This window comes from Eptesicus fuscus, chromosome 7 (genome assembly GCF_027574615.1).
Source record: "Eptesicus fuscus isolate TK198812 chromosome 7, DD_ASM_mEF_20220401, whole genome shotgun sequence".
NCBI classification, from domain to species: domain Eukaryota; kingdom Metazoa; phylum Chordata; class Mammalia; order Chiroptera; family Vespertilionidae; genus Eptesicus; species Eptesicus fuscus.
In genome coordinates, this window is record NC_072479.1 from 87,211,102 (window position 1) to 87,229,449 (window position 18,348).

The window sequence follows — 18,348 nt, forward strand, 5'->3', positions numbered from 1 at the left end:
TTGCTCTTTTCGTTGTCAGAAAAATAAAAGCATAGGAGGTGGTGGTGTTTTGTTTTTTTAATTGATTTTTAGAGAGAGAGAGAGAGAAACACATTGTCTTTTCTACTTATTGATGCATTCATTGGTTATTTCTTGTATGTACCCTGGCTGGAGATGGAACCTGCAACCTTTTCGTATTGGGACAATGCTCCAACTAACTCAGCTATTTGGCTAGGGCCAGGAGGTGGTGTTTTAAATGACTGAGGAAGTGTTGTGGGGGTGGGGTGAGGCAGTCATACAACCAAGCTTTTATGAAACATTGGAACGTGGGTCTTCTGATCCTTAATTCATGGCTCATTTCCTCTGGGGTGTGTGTGTATGAGATGTGAGGACAATTAAGGTTAAAAAGATGGATCTTGGCCCTAAACTGGTTTGGCTCAGTGGATAGAGTGCCAGCCTGTGGAATGAAGGGTCCCAGGTTTGATTCCGGTCAAGGGCATGTATCCTGGTTGCAGGCACATCCCCAGTAGTGGGTGTGCAGGAAGCAGCTGATCAATGTTTCTCTCTCATCGATGTTTCTAACTCTCTATCCCTCTCCCTTCCTCTCTGTAAAAAATCAATAAAATATATTAAAAAAAAAAAAGATGGATCTTGGGGGCAGCAGTGGGATGGGGGAAATAGGATTATCTGGTGGATCCTGACTAGCAGAATTGATGTATTGCTAGGGAGGCTATGATATGTCTTTTCTCAGAGATCTACGGGATTCCCAAGACCTCCGTCTGCATGATAAGTTATCAAACACAAAGTTATAATAACTGATGAGGATCTTTTTCTCCACAATTTTTTGTGGCTCCCCCACAAGGAAGATGTAGTGAAAATGTGTGAGGAGGAGGCAGCTCTGTTATGAAAGGAAGGGAATCTCTTGCTAGCTTATGACTTCTTTATTTCATCCTTCAGCCAACAGTGAAGTATGAGCGACAGCCAGAGTACCTGGATGCCACGGGTGGAACCCTGCACCCGTATCAAATGGAGGGCTTGAATTGGTTGCGCTTCTCCTGGGCTCAGGGCACAGATACCATCTTGGCTGATGAGATGGGCCTTGGGAAAACTGTCCAGACAGCAGTCTTCCTGTATTCCCTCTACAAGGAGGTAGGAAAGTTGGGGCTGTTAGTTCTTTGTGGGGGTATTTTGTGTTCATGGTCTTCTCTTACACTCTGAGGAGAGAGAAGAAGGAAGAAAAAATGATTGCTAACCTTGAATGACAGTAAGATAGACACATGTACACAGAGAAAGATTTGGGGGCATGAAGCCATGGGTAGGATTAGTGGTGGGTGCATAGAGCCTCTATGGATTTGTGTTGAGATCAGCAGAACTATGGGTGGAATTAGTATAGAAAGACTTAATGGAAGAGGTAAGGTTTTACGTTCTCTGTAATGGCAGGTATGGCCTGTGGAAAGGAGTGGGCAGGGCGTTTTCATACATAGAGAAGGTCAGGGTAGGAATAGCAGGCATATGCTAATACTTGGATAGTTTCTGGGGCATGGGGTAGAGGTGGGCTCTGGGGTTGTAGTGGAATGGGCCCTTTGTCCTTACTCTGTTCTTCATTTCTTCTCAAAGGGACATTCCAAAGGTCCCTTCCTAGTGAGTGCCCCTCTTTCTACTATCATCAACTGGGAGCGAGAGTTTGAAATGTGGGCTCCAGATATGTATGTGGTGACTTACGTGGGTGACAAAGACAGCCGGGCCATCATCCGAGAGAATGAGTTCTCTTTTGAAGACAACGCCATTCGTGGTGGCAAGAAGGCCTCTCGCATGAAGGTATCTCAGTGGAAGGGAGAGCACTCTCAAGGGGGAGTTATTGTTATGGGCTTTGTTTGCCTCCTTGTGACTGGGTTCCTGGGGTGAGGCAAAACGGATGACAGCTGGAAGGAGGGAAAAGCCCCATAAGTCCCTTGGGTTTGTTGACACTGAAAAAGTTGAACATCAGTAACCAGGTTGCCGTCTTGTGCAGAAAGAGGCATCTGTGAAGTTCCATGTGCTGCTGACGTCCTATGAGTTGATCACCATTGACATGGCTATCTTGGGCTCTATTGACTGGGCCTGCCTCATTGTGGATGAAGCCCATCGGCTCAAGAACAACCAGTCTAAGGTGAGGGGGAAGGGAGAGAGATTATGGCCTCCAGTGTTAGTTTCTAATACCACTTACTCATAAGGGGAGACCTAGGAGGAGAGGAAAGGGAAAATCGGTCTTTGCTTTTCTTCATTACTGATAGCCCTTGGTGGCCAGGCCTTAAAAGAGAGGTGGAGTTGGGGGTGGGAAACAGAAGTATTAGGCAGTGAAAAAGCTGGGAGTTCTGCAGAGATGTACTACAGTCCTCATTTCATTGAGTTTCATCTTTCTCCATCTGCTTCACCAGTTCTTCCGGGTCTTAAATGGTTACTCACTCCAGCATAAGCTGTTGCTGACTGGGACTCCATTACAGAACAATCTAGAAGAGCTGTTTCATCTGCTCAACTTTCTCACCCCTGAGAGGTTCCAGTAAGTGTGTGTTAATGTATAATCGACTCATAATTCTGCTTCTGCTCTTCCTGTTGTCCATTTCTTATATCACTTTCCTTCTCCCTCTCCAACAATGTTTTCCTTTCTCTTTCTGAAGCAATTTGGAAGGCTTCTTGGAGGAGTTTGCGGACATTGCCAAGGAGGATCAGATTAAAAAACTGCATGACATGCTGGGGCCTCACATGTTGCGGCGGCTCAAAGCTGATGTGTTCAAGAATATGCCATCTAAGACAGAGCTGATTGTGCGTGTGGAACTGAGCCCTATGCAAAAGTGAGTCAGAAGGAACAAAATATTGACTCCATTTTGCAAATACTGTTAGACATCAGCCAGTCTGCAAAATGTTTCTTTCTTTTTTTTTCTTTTTAAATATATTTTATTGCTTTCAGAGAGGAAAAGAAAAGGGAGAGAGAGGTAGAAACATCATTGATGAGAGAGAACCACCGATTGGCTGCCTCCTGCACAACCCGAAGTGGGGATCAAGCCTGAAACCTGGGCATGGAAATTGAACCGTGACTTTCTGGTTCATAGGTTGATGCTCAACCACTGAGCCACACCGGCTGGGCTGCAAAGTTTTTCTTATTCCTCACCACACTCTGCTTCAAGGCATCTGGTGACAGGTGCAAGCAAGGCCTAAAGACATCTAATGCCGGGCAGCTGGAGTTCTTGGTTCTTTTTATTGTTTTTTTCTCTTGGTTCTTACGTAGTTAGTTATACCTTACCTTATTTAAAATGATGGGGGTGGTAGTGCTTGTTAGGTTTCCTTAGCCCAAAGTGAGATATTGGAGGGAAGACCTCAGATCTTAGGACTGCATTTTGAGCCATGTGAAGACTTGAGTCTGACTTGCCTTCCTCCGTTGCCCATGCAGGAAATACTACAAGTACATCCTCACTCGAAATTTTGAAGCACTCAATGCTCGAGGTGGTGGCAACCAGGTCTCTCTGCTGAATGTGGTGATGGATCTTAAGAAGTGCTGCAACCACCCATATCTCTTTCCCGTCGCTGCAATGGTATGTTGTGCCACCTCTTGTTCCTCCCTGGGTTGGAACTGCTCTGTTGGGCTTTCTTTCAATGTTTTTTCTTCTTTGCTTCTCTCCTCAGGAAGCCCCTAAGATGCCTAATGGCATGTATGATGGCAGTGCCCTAATCAGAGCATCTGGAAAATTATTGCTGCTGCAGAAGATGCTCAAGAACCTTAAGGAGGGTGGGCACCGTGTACTCATCTTCTCCCAGGTATTATATGGATTGAGCTGGGATAGCAGTAGACACCCTCAGTGACATGAGGGAGAGAATTTTCATCTGACTTTCCCATAATTAAACTTGCTCCTTTTCCAGATGACCAAGATGCTAGACCTGCTAGAGGATTTTTTGGAACATGAAGGTTATAAATATGAACGTATTGATGGTGGAATCACTGGGAACATGCGTCAAGAGGCCATTGACCGCTTCAACGGTATGTGGGAAGGAGTGCATAGTTCTAGGCATCCTCATTCACTGTGTCTTTGGACCAGCCACTTGGTCTTCTTGTGTATCTGCTTTTCTGTATAGTTTTGGGTCTTTGCCAATTCATATGAAAAATAAATTTTAAAAAATGTTTTGATTGGAAGAGTGTATTGGACTATTTCTAGAAAGTTTTTTTCTTTGAAGTCTTCATTCTTTTGCCCGAAAGAATATTTTCTGTAATAGTCCTCATTGTATCTTGAGGCCCAGGAGGGACCAGGATTTATCCAAGTACTTATCACAAGTTAGTGGCAGACCTGTCTCAGTAGCCACCATTTTTTTTTTTTTATTGTGGTTTTTTTAAAATTCTCATCTGAGGACCTACTTAGAGGGAAGGGGGAGAGAGAGACATTGATCTGAGAGACAAACATTGATCGGCTACATTCCATACACTTTCTGAAACCAAGATATGTGCCCTCACTGGAACTTGAACCAGCAACCTTTTGGTGCACGGGACAACGCTCAACCAACTGAGCCACTCTATCTGGGCAACCTCTTCTTTAAAAAAAAAAATAATGTTAGACTTAACAAAAAGTTTCAAAAATAGTGCAGAGAGTTCACCCTGCTTCTCTTAATAAGTAATATAACCACAGTACAATTCTCAAAATCAGGAAATTGGCACTGGTATTATATTGTTAAATAAACTATAGACTCTAATTGAAATGTCACCAGTTTCCCCCCTAATGTCCTTTTAGTATTTCAGGATCCAAGTCCAGATTCGGCATTGATTAAGTTGTTGATTCTTTTCCTGTATGTGACAGTTCTTCATTCTTTCTTTTCTTTCATGACATTGATACTTTTGATGATTACTGGTCAGCTATTTGTGGAATGTCATTTTTCTCATGACTAGATTGAGATGAGACATTGGGCAAGAATACTAAGAAGCGATGCTGTGTCCTTTTCAATGCGTCATATTGAGGGAGAGGACATGATGTGAATGTCTCATTGTTGGTGATGGTAACCTTGACCACTTGTTCAGGTGGTGACTGCTGAGTTTCTCCATTGTAAAGTTACTTTTCTCCCCATTGTAGTTGATAAATATCTTGAGAGATTGAGACTGGTGATACCCTGTTTCTCCTTAAACTTTTCATGCTGATTTTAGTATCCATCGGTGGACCTTACTTACAATGATTATTTCTATGGTGTTGGCTCATGAGGTTTTATATTTCTGAAATTCCTTCTACATTTGTTAATTGGAATTCAGTAGACACTTCTAATGATGTTTTTGTTTTTTTTCTTAGCACCGGGTGCTCAACAGTTCTGCTTCTTGCTTTCCACTCGAGCCGGGGGCCTTGGAATAAATTTGGCCACTGCTGACACAGTCATTATCTATGACTCTGACTGGAACCCCCATAATGACATTCAGGTGAGCAGCCTTGGTATACAGTAACTTACTAGAAGTGAGGGCTCCACCATCTGGAATTAGTTGTTTTCAGGGGAAAACAATAGATTCTTTTTATGTCTTTTAATGTATTGTAAGCCAGAAATTTTTGGTTATCTGTGGTTCTATTTTGGGTAACATGATAGAGGGTGGTGTCTGGGGGCAGTGATACAAAAGGAAGTTCTGTATGAAGGCAAGCTTCGGCTCCTGCCTAGTGCTGGAATTTGTTTATAACGTAGAACTCTCGGCGAGAGTGAAAGCAGGAAAGTATGGTTACTTTAAATTTCTGGCTTCATTCTGTGCCTTCCTCCAGGCCTTTAGCAGAGCTCATCGTATTGGGCAAAATAAGAAGGTGATGATCTATCGGTTTGTGACCCGTGCGTCAGTGGAGGAGCGTATCACGCAAGTGGCAAAAAAGAAGATGATGCTGACGCATCTAGTGGTTCGGCCTGGGCTGGGCTCCAAGACTGGATCCATGTCCAAACAGGAGCTTGATGACATCCTCAAGTTTGGCACTGAGGAATTATTCAAGGATGAAGCCACAGATGGAGGTGAGCTAGTCAGGAACTTGTTTTGGTTTGGGGCTTGGCTTCTTAAGGGTATCTTGGATACCTAGGATCCTGGGACTTGGACCTAGGGTCCTGTGGGACTTGCTTTTTCTACTGCAGCTGCTGAAGCTGACTTTGGGCATATGGATCCTTGATTCTTTATAGGAGGAGACAACAAAGAGGGAGAGGATAGCAGTGTTATCCACTATGATGATAAGGCCATTGAACGACTGCTGGATCGTAACCAGGATGAGACTGAAGACACAGAATTGCAGGGCATGAATGAATATTTGAGCTCATTCAAAGTGGCCCAGTATGTAGTGCGGGAAGAAGAAATGGGGGTGAGTATGATTCCAAGGCATTGCTTTGCTTGGTGGTTGATCCAAAATTGCAACTGAGACCAGGATGGTATTTGAAACAGGAAGAAAATATCTGTAGGCAAATTAGTACATTGATGAGTTGAATATATGTCTTCTTTTGAAAATAAATACTATAACATGATTAATCACATTTTTATCTTTGCTGTGGCTATCAAGAAACCCACAGTTTTTACACTCAAAACAGTTATATTAGGTCTTTATCGGAATCTCATTTTCTCTTAGGTATTTTGTTAATCCTACAAATAAACTTTGTTTGCTTTTTAAAAAAAATATATATTTTATTGATTTTTTTACAGAGAGGAAGGGAGAGAGATAGAGAGTTAGAAACATCGATCAGCTGCCTCCTGCTCACCCCCCACTGGGGATGTTCCCACAACCAATGTACATGCCCTTGACCGGAATTGAACCTGGGACCCTTCAGTCCGAAGGCTGATGCTCTATCCACTGAGCCAAACCGGTTAGGGCTGTTTGCTTTTTTTTCAGTCTTCACCTAACAATATTTTTTCCATTGCTTTTTTTTTTTTTTAGAGGGAGGGGAGAGAAAGAGGAAGGGAGGGAGGCGGGGTAAAGAGAGAGAGAGAGGTGAGAGAGACATCGATTGGTTGCCTTCTGCTCATGGGTGAGGGTGAACCTGCAACCGAGGTATGTGTAGGTATTTGCCCTTTACTGGGAATCAAACTTTGGACCCTTCATCTCCTGGATGATGCTCTAACCACTGAGCCAAACTGACCAGGGCTTGTTTGCTATTTTCAAGTCTATTTGGAGAAAAGACAGGAAATAAGATATATACCTAGACAGCCTGTCTCTCTGTGCCTTTTATTTTTTTAATATATTTTATTGATTTTTTTTACAGGTAGGAAGGGAGAGGGATAGAGAGTTAGAAACATCGATGAGAGAGAGAGAAACATCAATCAGCTGCCTCCTGCACACCCCCACTGGGGATGTGCCCGCAACCAAAGCACATGCCCTTGACCGGAATCGAACCTGGGACCCTTCAGTCCGCAGGCCGACGCTCTATCCACTGAGCCAAACCGGTTAGGGCTCTCTGTGCCTTTTAAAACATTAGAATTGTTGTTTTTCCTTTTTTCCACTTCCTTTTCTTGGTCTTTTTAAGTAAAAAAGAAAACAAAAAACGGAAAAGTACTAAAACAGTAATAAAATGTATGGCATCTGTAATAATGTGTTCTCCCAAATGATAATGTGGGTGTAAAATGAAAAAAATTTGCCTTCTCCGATGATCCTCTTTAAACCACTCAGCTCAGAGTTCTTTGAATTGACATAGTTTACTGTGGTCTTTACCATTTTTTCTCAAAGTTTCAACTGAGAACTATCCCTCTTGCTGTGTTTTCTTTTTCTTTTTAATTTCTTTATTGATTAATTGCTGTGTTTTTCTGATATGTATCTATTATCTTTGTCCTTGAAGGTGATGCTATAACCTTAGTTATGTGTAACTGGTTGAAAAGCCTGACATAGGTCTCTAGACTAGATTCAATCAAAACAACCCTCCTGTAGGTGCTCCACAGCACGTGATTGGGAAGGGAGGGGTGGTACTCTCCCTCCCATTGATAACCTCTGCTAAGGATTAACAGGTATATAAATGGCCTTCTTGTTAGTGGCTGTAGCTACTGTTTACTTTATAATATTTTAAAATTTTATTTTTTTATTAGATAGTAATTCACATGGTTCAAGATTCAAAAGATACGAAGTTATCTCTCTCACCCCTGTCTGGCTACCTAGTTCCTTCCCTCCCTAGGATAATTTATGTATCCGGTTTCTTTTTTTTAAAAAATTCTTTTTTTTTAAAATATATTTTTATTGACTTCAGAGAGGAAGGGAGAGGGAGAGAGAGAGAGAGATAGAGACATAAATAGTGAAAGAGAATCATCAATCAGCTGCCTCCTGCACGCCCCCCTACTGGGGATCGAGCCCACAAACCAGGCATGTGCCCCGACTGGGAATCAGACCGTGACCTCCTGGTTTACAGTTTGATGCTCAAACACTGGTCAAGCTCAGTTTCCTATATGTCTTTCTGAAAGTGTTTTATGTACATAGAAGTTAAATATATATTTATCCATGCACACACATAAACATATAAGCGCATTTTCTCTTTTCCTTTTTAACACAAAAGTAGCTGTTTGTTTTTTTATTGTTGTTAATTATCACCCGAGAATATTTTTCCATTGATTTTTATATTTTTATTTTTTTAAATATTTTTATTGATTTCAGAGAGGAAGGGAGAAGAAAAGAGAGAGAGAAATATCAATGATGAGAGAGAATCATTGGTCAGCTGCCTCCTGCACACCCCCTACTGGGGATCAAGCCTGCAACCTGGGCATATACCCTGACCAGGAATTGAACCATGACCTCCTGGTTCATAAGTGGGCACTGAACCACTGAGCCACTCCTACTGGCTTTCCATTAAATTTTATTTATCTATCTATCTATCATCTATCTATCTATCAATCTATCTTTATTTACAAGTAGCCCATTTGCAGGAAGAATCCTGCAAGTGGCCGTTGGGGCCTCTTGCGCTGCTGCGGCTGATGCCTTTGCAGCCACTGCCGCCCGCCCAGCTCTGCCCCGCTCCGCCCCGCCCGGTCTTTCCCTTTGGCAGCCACCTTGCTTTCCGCTTTTCCTCCCTCTTCCTTCTAAGTTGTCTTCAGTCTTCACTCCTCCCTCCCTCAGCGTATGCAAATTAGCCACCATCTTTGTTGGGTAATTTGCATACTCGCCCTGATTGGCTGGTGGGTGTGGCTTCGGTTTGTGGGTGTGGTTTTGGCGTAGCAAAGGTACGGTCAATTTGCATATTACTACTTTATTAGGTAGGATGTGTTGGTTTTTCCCCCCCACTGATACTTAGAGTAGAATGAAGAGGGAGAGACACATTGATTGGTTACCTCCTCCGCATGCGCTCCCTGATCAGGCCTGGGGAATGAGCCTGCAACCGAGGTACGTGCCATTGACTGGAACTGAACCCAGGACTCGTCAGACCAACGCTCTGTCCACTGAGCCAAATCGGCTATGGTGAAAGTAGTTTCTTATACACAATGTTCTCTACCTTTCTTTTGTCTACTTAATCTTGAAGATGTAGTCTAAATCAGCACATAAAAAACTCTCCAACTTTTTTCCCCCTGCATAGTATATCCTTGTTTGAAAGTACCATAATTTATTTTTAAAAATTGAGGTATAACTGACATGTAATGTTAGTTTCAGGTGTGCAGCATAATAATTTGTTAATTTGTGTATATATTGTGAAATGAACACAATAAATCTGGTTAATACCTATTGCGATATAGTTACAAATTTTTTTTTCTTAGAACTTTCAAGACTGACTTTCTCAGCAACTTTCAAATATGTAATATAGTATTATAGTCACCATGCTGTACATTATATTCCCATTACTTATTTATTTTGTAATTGGAAGTTTGTACCTTTTGACCCCTGCATCCACTCCAAACCCCATCATTTATTTTATTAATTTAATAAATGATGGACATTTAGGTTGTTTTTAATATTATGCTAGTAGCAGCAGTGTAATTCTTTTTTTAAAATGGTTATCTTATTTTTATTGATTTCAAAGATGAAGGGAGAGGGAGAGAAAGAAACATTGATGATGGAATGGAATCATTGATTGGCTGCCTCCTGCACTTCCCACACTGGGGATCGAGCCCACAACCCGGGCATGTGCCCTGTTCAGGAATTGAACCATGACTTCCTGGTTCATAGGGCAATGTTCAACCACTGAGCCATGCCAGCTGGGCTAATTAATCTATACATATAAAAACCTAAGCGACTGAATGACAATCAGTTGCTATAATGCGCACTGACCACCAGGGGGAAGGTGCTCAATGCAGGAGTTGCCCCCTGGTGGTCAGTGTGCTCACATAGCCAACCTCTGAGGCCCGCCAACCTCTTGTGGTCCCTCCCTACCGGCCGACAGGCTCTGATAGGCCGATCGGGACTGGGCAAGAAGGCCCCATCAGCCCTGATGATCACTAGCCAGGCCAAGGGACCCCACCCATGCACAAATTTGTGCACTGGGCCTCTAGTTCTAACAAAAGGGATTTGGAATCAGTTAGTGATCCTGAAATGTCTGAAAAAGTAAGAAGACTTTCAGAGGAGCATAAACATTATAGGGACATAAGATGATATATGCAGGGTGTCCCCCCAAAAATGTATACACACTTTAAATGATTACAAAGTCAGTGTTTATTAACATATAGTTCACTTTTGAGTTTAAAAGAATCTACAGAAATGAATAATTAAAACTTTATTGATTTCTGAGAGGAAGGGAGAAGGATAGAGATGGAAACATCAGTGATGAGAGAATCATTGCTTGGCTCCTTGCTGTAAACTCCCTACTAGGGATTGAGCCCACAATCCAGGCATGTGCCCTGACCAGGAATCGAATTATGACCTCCTTGTTCATAGATCCATGTTCAACCACTGAGCCACACAGACCAGGCAGTAATTTTTTTTTCCAATGCCTGTTTTCAAACTGATGACCGTTCTATTCTGGCCCAGGCACTGCTAATGACTTGTGCCAGTTTTGTACCATAAACTTGATTATGTATTCCCATAAAAAAATGGCACTTTATGATAAATCATCTTTGTTCAAAACTTAGCCTGGCTTCATCCATTATTTAAAACCAGTTAAACCTGAAAAGGAGTTTAAAGTAAGTGAGTTGTCAACTGTTAAAGTGTGCATACAATTTTTTGGGGTACCCTATATGTGTAATTCTGTTTTTTGCAAACATTTGGTAAACATTATGAAGTTTAGAAGAGCATAACTGTCCTACTTTATCTGTTGTGAAAATCTTTTGCAGGATTTCAGGAGTGGTTCCACTCTGTCTTGCTAAGGCTCTAACCTCTCTTTTCTACATTTGCTGTCTCCCAACTGTGTATGTGTCAATAAAAAGGGTAGAAGAAAACACATTATCTCTTTACCTGTCTCTTGTGATAATGGCTCCATTCCAAGTTTTTCTTTAGTTATGTTGACTACTGATCGACACATAATTATGAGGAGCCATGTTGTGTCACTTCAATTTCTTTTAAGTTCTTAGGTTCAAGCAGGCACACCAAGTATTTCAGAGTCCAGTCATGCAAAGGAGCTAGCAGAATGGGAACTGTGAGGACCAGGGGTAGCTGGTGGTGCTGACTTCAGCACCCCTGAGTCCTGGCCCTCCCTCTGTCCCAGGAGGAAGAGGAGGTAGAACGGGAAATCATAAAACAGGAAGAAAGTGTGGATCCTGACTACTGGGAGAAATTGCTGCGGCACCATTATGAGCAGCAGCAAGAAGATTTGGCCCGAAATCTGGGCAAAGGAAAAAGAATCCGTAAACAGGTCAACTACAATGATGGCTCGCAGGAGGACCGAGGTGTGTGTGGCCGGCCCCGCCCCCCACCCATGGGCCGTTCCACTAGAGCAGTGGGCCCCGCTCATCTGCCCTCTCTCCCTCCAGATTGGCAGGACGACCAGTCCGACAACCAGTCCGATTATTCAGTGGCCTCAGAGGAAGGTGATGAAGACTTTGATGAACGCTCAGAAGGTGAGGGCTGTGCTTCTCTTCTTGTTTATATATTGCTTTGTCTGATATCCTACCAGTGTCACTCATGCATTCTTTTCTTCTTGCAGCTCCCCGCAGGCCCAGTCGCAAGGGCCTGCGGAATGATAAAGATAAGCCATTGCCTCCTCTGTTGGCCCGTGTGGGTGGGAATATTGAAGTAAGTGCCGTATGATTCTAGGGAGGGGTGGGTTAGTGCTGATATTGGGTCTTTGGTGGAATAAGACCTGCTCCCTCTCACCTGGCTTCCTTCTCCCCCTAGGTACTTGGTTTTAATGCTCGGCAGCGAAAAGCCTTTCTTAATGCAATTATGCGATATGGGATGCCACCTCAGGATGCTTTTACCACTCAGTGGCTTGTGAGAGATCTGCGAGGCAAATCAGAGAAAGAATTCAAGTAAGTTGAGAGGTGGAATAGGATTGACATAGTGCAAGGGCTTCTATAGCACTAGTCCAGCTGTGCAGGGAAATGGGCTGTTTCCTCTGATGAAGTTGGCAGGTGAAGCTCTTAGTAAAAAGGTTGTGTTCCTATCTGGGACATGGCATGGAGTTTGGCGACCAGCCTTCACTGTGATGATGGGCTTTACCTCAGGATGAAGCCATAGTCGTCTGGGATAATACCTAATTGGTGGTGTGGAAAAAGCTGGTCTAGGAGTTGGCATAATCGCTGTTTAACTCATTTCTCTATGTCTTCACTACAGGGCTTATGTCTCTCTTTTTATGCGGCATTTATGTGAGCCAGGAGCAGATGGGGCTGAGACCTTTGCTGATGGTGTCCCCCGAGAAGGCCTGTCTCGCCAGCATGTTCTTACTAGGATTGGTGTCATGTCCTTGATTCGAAAGAAGGTGAGCCCTGAGCTTCTCTCCATTGTTCAGGGTTTCTAGGGGAAACTGGAGAGCCATAGGAAAGGGACCTAGAGCTGGAATTGGATCTTCAACATCTTGTCCTGTTGCTGCAGGTTCAGGAGTTTGAGCATGTTAATGGACGCTGGAGTATGCCTGAACTCGCTGAAGTAGAGGAAAACAAGAAAATGTCCCAGCCAGGGTCACCTTCCCCAAAGACACCTACACCCTCCACTCCAGGGGACACACAGCCCAATACTCCTGCACCTGCCCCACCAGCTGGTAAGTCTGCTGTACTGTCATTTCTGTTCCTCTGTTCTTGTCCTGGCCTATGCTTTCTCTGCTCACCTGTGCTCAGTATAACAGGGGAGTCTGGCAGGACATACAGCAACCTCCCTCTCAGTTTAGGAGGGCCGTCCTGAGTATAGGGCTGGCTCTTAAAGGCACGAGAGGACAATTTAAGATAAGCCAGACTGAGAAGATATGGCATTCTCTCTGATCTAGGACCTTCTTCCTAATCAGTTGTCTTCTATTGGTTACAGAGGATGGGATAAAAATAGAGGAAAACAGCCTCAAAGATGAAGAGAGTGCAGAAGGAGAAAAGGAGGTTAAATCTGCAGCACCTGAGGCTGCTGTTGAGGTAAGAGATGGTTGTGACTGGATGCCATACCAAAGGCAGATGGATAAACCCACTCCTTTTCATTGCTGGTCTGTCTGCTTCATCTTTTGTCTTTTTTCCTTTAAGTGTCCACAGCCCCCTGCCCCTGCCTTGGAGGATGAAAAGGTCCTTGTTGAACCTCCTGAGGGAGAGGAGAAAGTAGAAAAGGCAGAGGTGAAGGAGAGGACAGAGGAACCCATGGAGACAGAATCCAAAGGTATCCACATTTTCAAGCACTACAGATCCCTGTGTGAATAAGTTGTTCATGGACTTCCAGCCAGGCTGTGGGCTGTCAGGAGGAAGTAACACACTGAAGAATCCCGTACCCCACTTATGGCATCTTTTAAGGTTTTAATCATAAAGATTTCGGTTTAGGATTGTTCCGGTTGGATATAGTGTGGAACAGCGGAGAACATTCTTCTTTAGATACATTCTCAATGTGATCTGTTCCTTCCAGGTGTTGCTGATGTGGAGAAGGTGGAGGAGAAGTCAGCAATAGATCTGACTCCCATTGTGGTGGAGGACAAAGGTTGGTGTTTGAAGAAGCTGGTTGTAGTTTGGGAGGACTCTAAAACTAGAAGCAAGGACTTTATCTCTGGGACACCCCCTTCCAACCTCCACCCTTCCTATACACACCCATATATCCATTATCCCAAGTGACTGCTCCATTTGTCCCCACATTTAGTTGTCATTGGGCCAGTGGCACCTTTTCTGGGTTTGAGAAACACCTATGTGGAGAAAGGGTGGAGGTGGATGATGTCTTGTAGCACATAGTGCTATGGATAAGGGCCACAGTGTCTGGAGCTAACATTTTTCTCCTGCATATCCTGTAGAAGAGAAGAAAGAAGAAGAAGAGAAAAAAGAGGTGATGCTTCAGAATGGAGAGACTCCCAAGGACCTGACTGATGAGAAGCAAAAAAAAAACATTAAACAGCGTTTCATGTTCAACATTGCAGATGGTGGTTTTACTGGTATGGAAATGAGGGACCCACTGAGGTTACAAGGATCTGACGTGATATTATGGTTGTTATTAGAAACCAGGGTACAGTGATTTAACCTCTAGTAGATGAGGAAAGCTAGGCTGATTGCATTCTCCTGTGGGATCCCCTTTCCACGTCCTTTGTGGTTCAGGGTTCCGGTTCAGGGTTCGAGTTCTGGAGAAGGGCCGCACACGAATGAAAAGAGACTTGAAGAAATGTAATTTGGCGATATGGGGGGCCAGGCGGTAGTCCAACTCTAGTGGGAGAACTACTACTACTCTGCTCTGGCCCTGCCATCCCTTTTATTGAGGCTATGGGGAAAACACCCATAGCGCTTAGGCAGGAAATAACAGAAATTTACATGGGACAAACAGAGGTGGAGGCTGCTTCAGCTAACAATGTCTCAACTAAAGGGTGAGTGGTTAGAGCAATTAATGTTGTTGACCAGCCTTCCTGGCTTCCTGTCAACATCTCTATTAGTGAAACAGTGATTGGTTTCCGGCACACAGGCATAGTATTAAAATGGTATCAGGGGGACAGGAATAAATAGTATTTTGAATTCTCACAGATGTGTGCCTTTCTTTTCTTAAATTCCTCTTTAGAGTTGCACTCCCTTTGGCAGAACGAAGAGCGTGCAGCCACAGTCACCAAGAAGACTTACGAGATCTGGCATCGACGGCATGACTACTGGTTGCTGGCTGGCATCATAAAGTATCCTTTTCCTGAGTCTGGGTTGTGATTCTTAGTGAAGGTTTCTGAAGGTTCCACAGACTGAGGTTCTTACTTTGCTTGTTTTGTTTTTCCTGAGCAATTTTCCAATAGCCATGGCTATGCCCGGTGGCAGGACATCCAGAATGACCCACGCTATGCCATCCTCAATGAGCCTTTCAAGGGTGAAATGAACCGTGGCAATTTCTTAGAGATCAAGAATAAGTTTCTAGCACGAAGGTTTAAGGTGAGCAGGATGGGGCGGAATACCATGTTGAAGTGGCAGCCCTTCAAGTACAGAGGGACTGCAAAGGAGGGAGACTGTTCATTCAACCATACTGTTTATTGTGTTCTGTGTGCTGAACTTTTGCATCTGTGAAAGGTTTTGTTTCTAAGTATCTTCAGTGTTAAAGATCAAGACATACAGACTTGAAAATTAACCAGTTCAAGAGCTGAAGATGATTGTCTAATGAATGACGCAGACTCCAGTGTAGTGGGTGTGTTGGGGAACACTGTAGGTTGGAGTGTTCAGGAAAGATACAGAGGTGGATTGAGTTGGCTCTCCGAGGAGGCAGGGCTGTCAGTGGGCTGGTGGTACTTTATTCTGGGTCTGAGAGTACCTGTGTGGATAAGGGGAGGAGTGGATACTAAAAGAAGATGCATAGTAGAGCGCTCTATTTTCAGAATCACTAGGGCTAAGAAGCCCAGGACTGGAGGAAGTCTTACGTGGAAATTAGCAAACATGTATTGAGAACACCTGTGTGCAGACCATCAAAATGGGAAAATGGGATACCATGAAGACAAGACATGTGGCTCTAAACCCAAGTACAATTTGGGGAGTAAGAAATGTACACTAATAGCCCTAGCTGATTTGGCTCGGTGGATAGAGCATCAGCCTGCGGACTGCACGGTCCCGGGTCCGAATCCAGTCAAGGGCACATGTTCGGGTTGTGAGCTCAATCCCCTGTAGGGGGCGTGCAGAAGGCAGCTGATGAATGATTCTCTCTCATCATTGATGTTCTCTTTTCCTCTCCCTTCCTCTACCAAAAAAAAAAAATGTAAAAAGAAATGTATACTAATAAAACTTCAAACATTATGTACCAAGCAATGAGTGGCACAAGGATACAAAGACAAGTAAGGCATAGTGCCTGTTCTCAAGGTACTTTCAGTTTAAAGTAGAGGCAAATATGGGATTAAGTGAATGCCATTCTGGGTATTGGGAGGGAGACTGCTGAATCCATAAGAAAGTTATCCAGCCCTAACCGGTTTGGCTCAGTGGATAGAGCGTCGGCCTGTGGACTGAAGGGTCCCAGGTTCGATTCCTGTCAAGGGCATGTACCTTGGTTGCGGGCACATCCCCAGTAGGGAGTGTGCAGGAGGCAGCTGATCTGTGTTTCTCTCTCATCGATGTTTCTAACTCTATTCCTCTTCCTTCCTCTCTGTAAAATATCAATGAAATATATTTAAAAAAGAAAAGAAAAGAAAGTTCTCCAGATGGAATTTGGGGAGTGAGGAGTGACTCCCCAAATGGCTGCGTGGGGAATTAAGTTTTGATGAATGTCATATGGAGATTGGAATGGATAGAAACAGAAAGCTAAACTAAAATGGATTAAGCCGAGCAAAGACATAGAGGCAGCAGAGCTTAGGGTGTTTGGAAGCAAGTTGGCCCAGTTGGGTTATAGAAAACACTTGCGGGAGGTTGTAGAGAGAGGTAAGGGCTAGAGGTCAGTAGGTAGGTTTTTGGCACTGGATAAGAGTATGGACTTTACCCTAAAGTTAATGGGTGGCCATTAAAGGTTTGTGAAGTGTTTTAATATGACCAAGGGAAATGGGAACAATATTTATGAAATTATAGAACTACTAGAGGCCTGATACACAGAATTCGTGCAAGGGCAGGGGGCTCAGCCCTCGCAGCCCCGGCTGCCTCTTGGCCCCGCCCACTCGTTCTGGAAGATAGGTCAGCCATCTGGGCTAATTAGCATATTAGCTCTTTATTATATAGGATCATATTGTGAGGTAGTTAGTAAGGGTTGAGCTCTGATGCTGGCTGTGGAAAATGAAAAGGATATGGTAAAGGAAACAAAAGAATTTATGGAACTTACTGATTTATTGTAGGGGTCAGTAAACCTTTTCTATTAAAAGGCCAGAAAGTAACTAGTTTGGGCTTTTGTGGATATACGATCTTTGTTGCAAATACTCTGGTAGCATGAAAGCAGCGATGGGTGATAAACGAATAAGTATGAATGTGTTCCAATAAAACTTTACTTGTCAACACTCAAACTTGAACTTCATATAATTTTTATGAAATGTTACAAACTTTTTTCACTTTTCAGCTATTTAAAAACTGTAAAATAAAAATTCTTAGCTCTTGGGCCATACAAAAATAGGCAACAGACCCAATTTGGCCCTCAGGCCATAGTTTGTTGACCCGTCACTTACTGGATTTGAGATACAAAGGAATATAAGCCTTCAAAAATAACTGAAGCTTTGAGCCTGAGTCACTGAGAAAATTAAATTATCATTGGCAGATCAGGGAAGTGAGGAGGAGAGGGAACAGTTTGTAGAAAAGAGGAAGTTCAGTTTTAGGCAAGTCAATTGGTGTTTCTCACCAGCAAATAACCCTCCCATTACCTGTGCCACCATAAACAAGTGGGATCAAAGAGGGATCATCATACATGAGTGGAATCAGAACAATCAGTGCTTGACCTGCAGGTTTGAAAAGCATCAAATCATTTGCATATAGGTTCTGGCTGACCTAGGACAGGAAGAGATCTCTTGGGAGAATACTTTAAAAGAACATCAGCAAGTCAAGGGCTGATCCTAGAAAAAGCTAGTTTGGGGCGGGAAGAGGGAGTTGGTGAAGGAGACAGGGTATATGGATTGAAAGTGGATGCTTGGTCTGTTTGGAGGTTAATTAGTAGGCCTTGCTGGAGCCAAATCTTGTGGAAGAAACAACAGCCCATTATCCTCATATTGTCCTTTTTCCTGACCCCTAATGCATTCTCTTTACCAGTGGATGCGTGAGCAAATTAAGTCTCATAACTTCTGAATCAATATTCTGTCTCTTGGAATATATTTCAAAGACCCTTTTACACAGCTCCATCAGATGACAGCTACAAGAGTGTGTTGCAGTATGATTTTTGGTGTTGGGGCCTGGAAGCAACCTAGCTGTTTGAAATTGGGAGTGTGGATAGATAAAATATGGATTCACATCATGGAGCACTAAGCAACAGCTAGAAGCAACAAAAT

The 18,348-nt window shown here is 43.4% G+C and overlaps 1 protein-coding gene and 1 non-coding gene across 6 annotated transcripts in view; both read left to right on the forward strand.

The window, feature by feature from the left end:
- CHD4 (chromodomain helicase DNA binding protein 4) overlaps window positions 1-18,348 on the forward strand; it is a 31,254-nt gene that overhangs the window by 9,610 nt on the left and 3,296 nt on the right. For 3 of the 5 annotated variants that reach the window (XM_008144832.3, XM_028150355.2, XM_028150352.2), the window contains exons 15-37: window positions 937-1,128; window positions 1,597-1,797; window positions 1,991-2,128; window positions 2,397-2,518; window positions 2,637-2,810; window positions 3,407-3,548; window positions 3,640-3,771; window positions 3,874-3,991; window positions 5,280-5,404; window positions 5,733-5,970; window positions 6,133-6,308; window positions 11,545-11,725; window positions 11,810-11,896; window positions 11,983-12,071; window positions 12,174-12,307; window positions 12,612-12,756; window positions 12,870-13,035; window positions 13,296-13,393; window positions 13,499-13,628; window positions 13,869-13,940; window positions 14,245-14,382; window positions 14,994-15,102; window positions 15,214-15,346. In XM_008144832.3, the coding sequence (XP_008143054.1) occupies window positions 937-1,128; window positions 1,597-1,797; window positions 1,991-2,128; window positions 2,397-2,518; window positions 2,637-2,810; window positions 3,407-3,548; window positions 3,640-3,771; window positions 3,874-3,991; window positions 5,280-5,404; window positions 5,733-5,970; window positions 6,133-6,308; window positions 11,545-11,725; window positions 11,810-11,896; window positions 11,983-12,071; window positions 12,174-12,307; window positions 12,612-12,756; window positions 12,870-13,035; window positions 13,296-13,393; window positions 13,499-13,628; window positions 13,869-13,940; window positions 14,245-14,382; window positions 14,994-15,102; window positions 15,214-15,346 (3,240 nt within the window). Of the gene's footprint in view, window positions 1-936; window positions 1,129-1,596; window positions 1,798-1,990; window positions 2,129-2,396; window positions 2,519-2,636; window positions 2,811-3,406; window positions 3,549-3,639; window positions 3,772-3,873; window positions 3,992-5,279; window positions 5,405-5,732; window positions 5,971-6,132; window positions 6,309-11,544; window positions 11,897-11,982; window positions 12,072-12,173; window positions 12,308-12,611; window positions 12,757-12,869; window positions 13,036-13,295; window positions 13,394-13,498; window positions 13,629-13,868; window positions 13,941-14,244; window positions 14,383-14,993; window positions 15,103-15,213; window positions 15,347-18,348 lie in introns of all 5 variants that reach the window. The other 2 variants (XM_054719354.1, XM_028150348.2) reach the window with 2 other exon arrangements.
- LOC114232722 (small Cajal body-specific RNA 11) lies at window positions 13,073-13,211 on the forward strand. Its single transcript, XR_003618812.1, has one exon. It is a non-coding gene; the product is annotated as a small Cajal body-specific RNA 11 (non-coding RNA).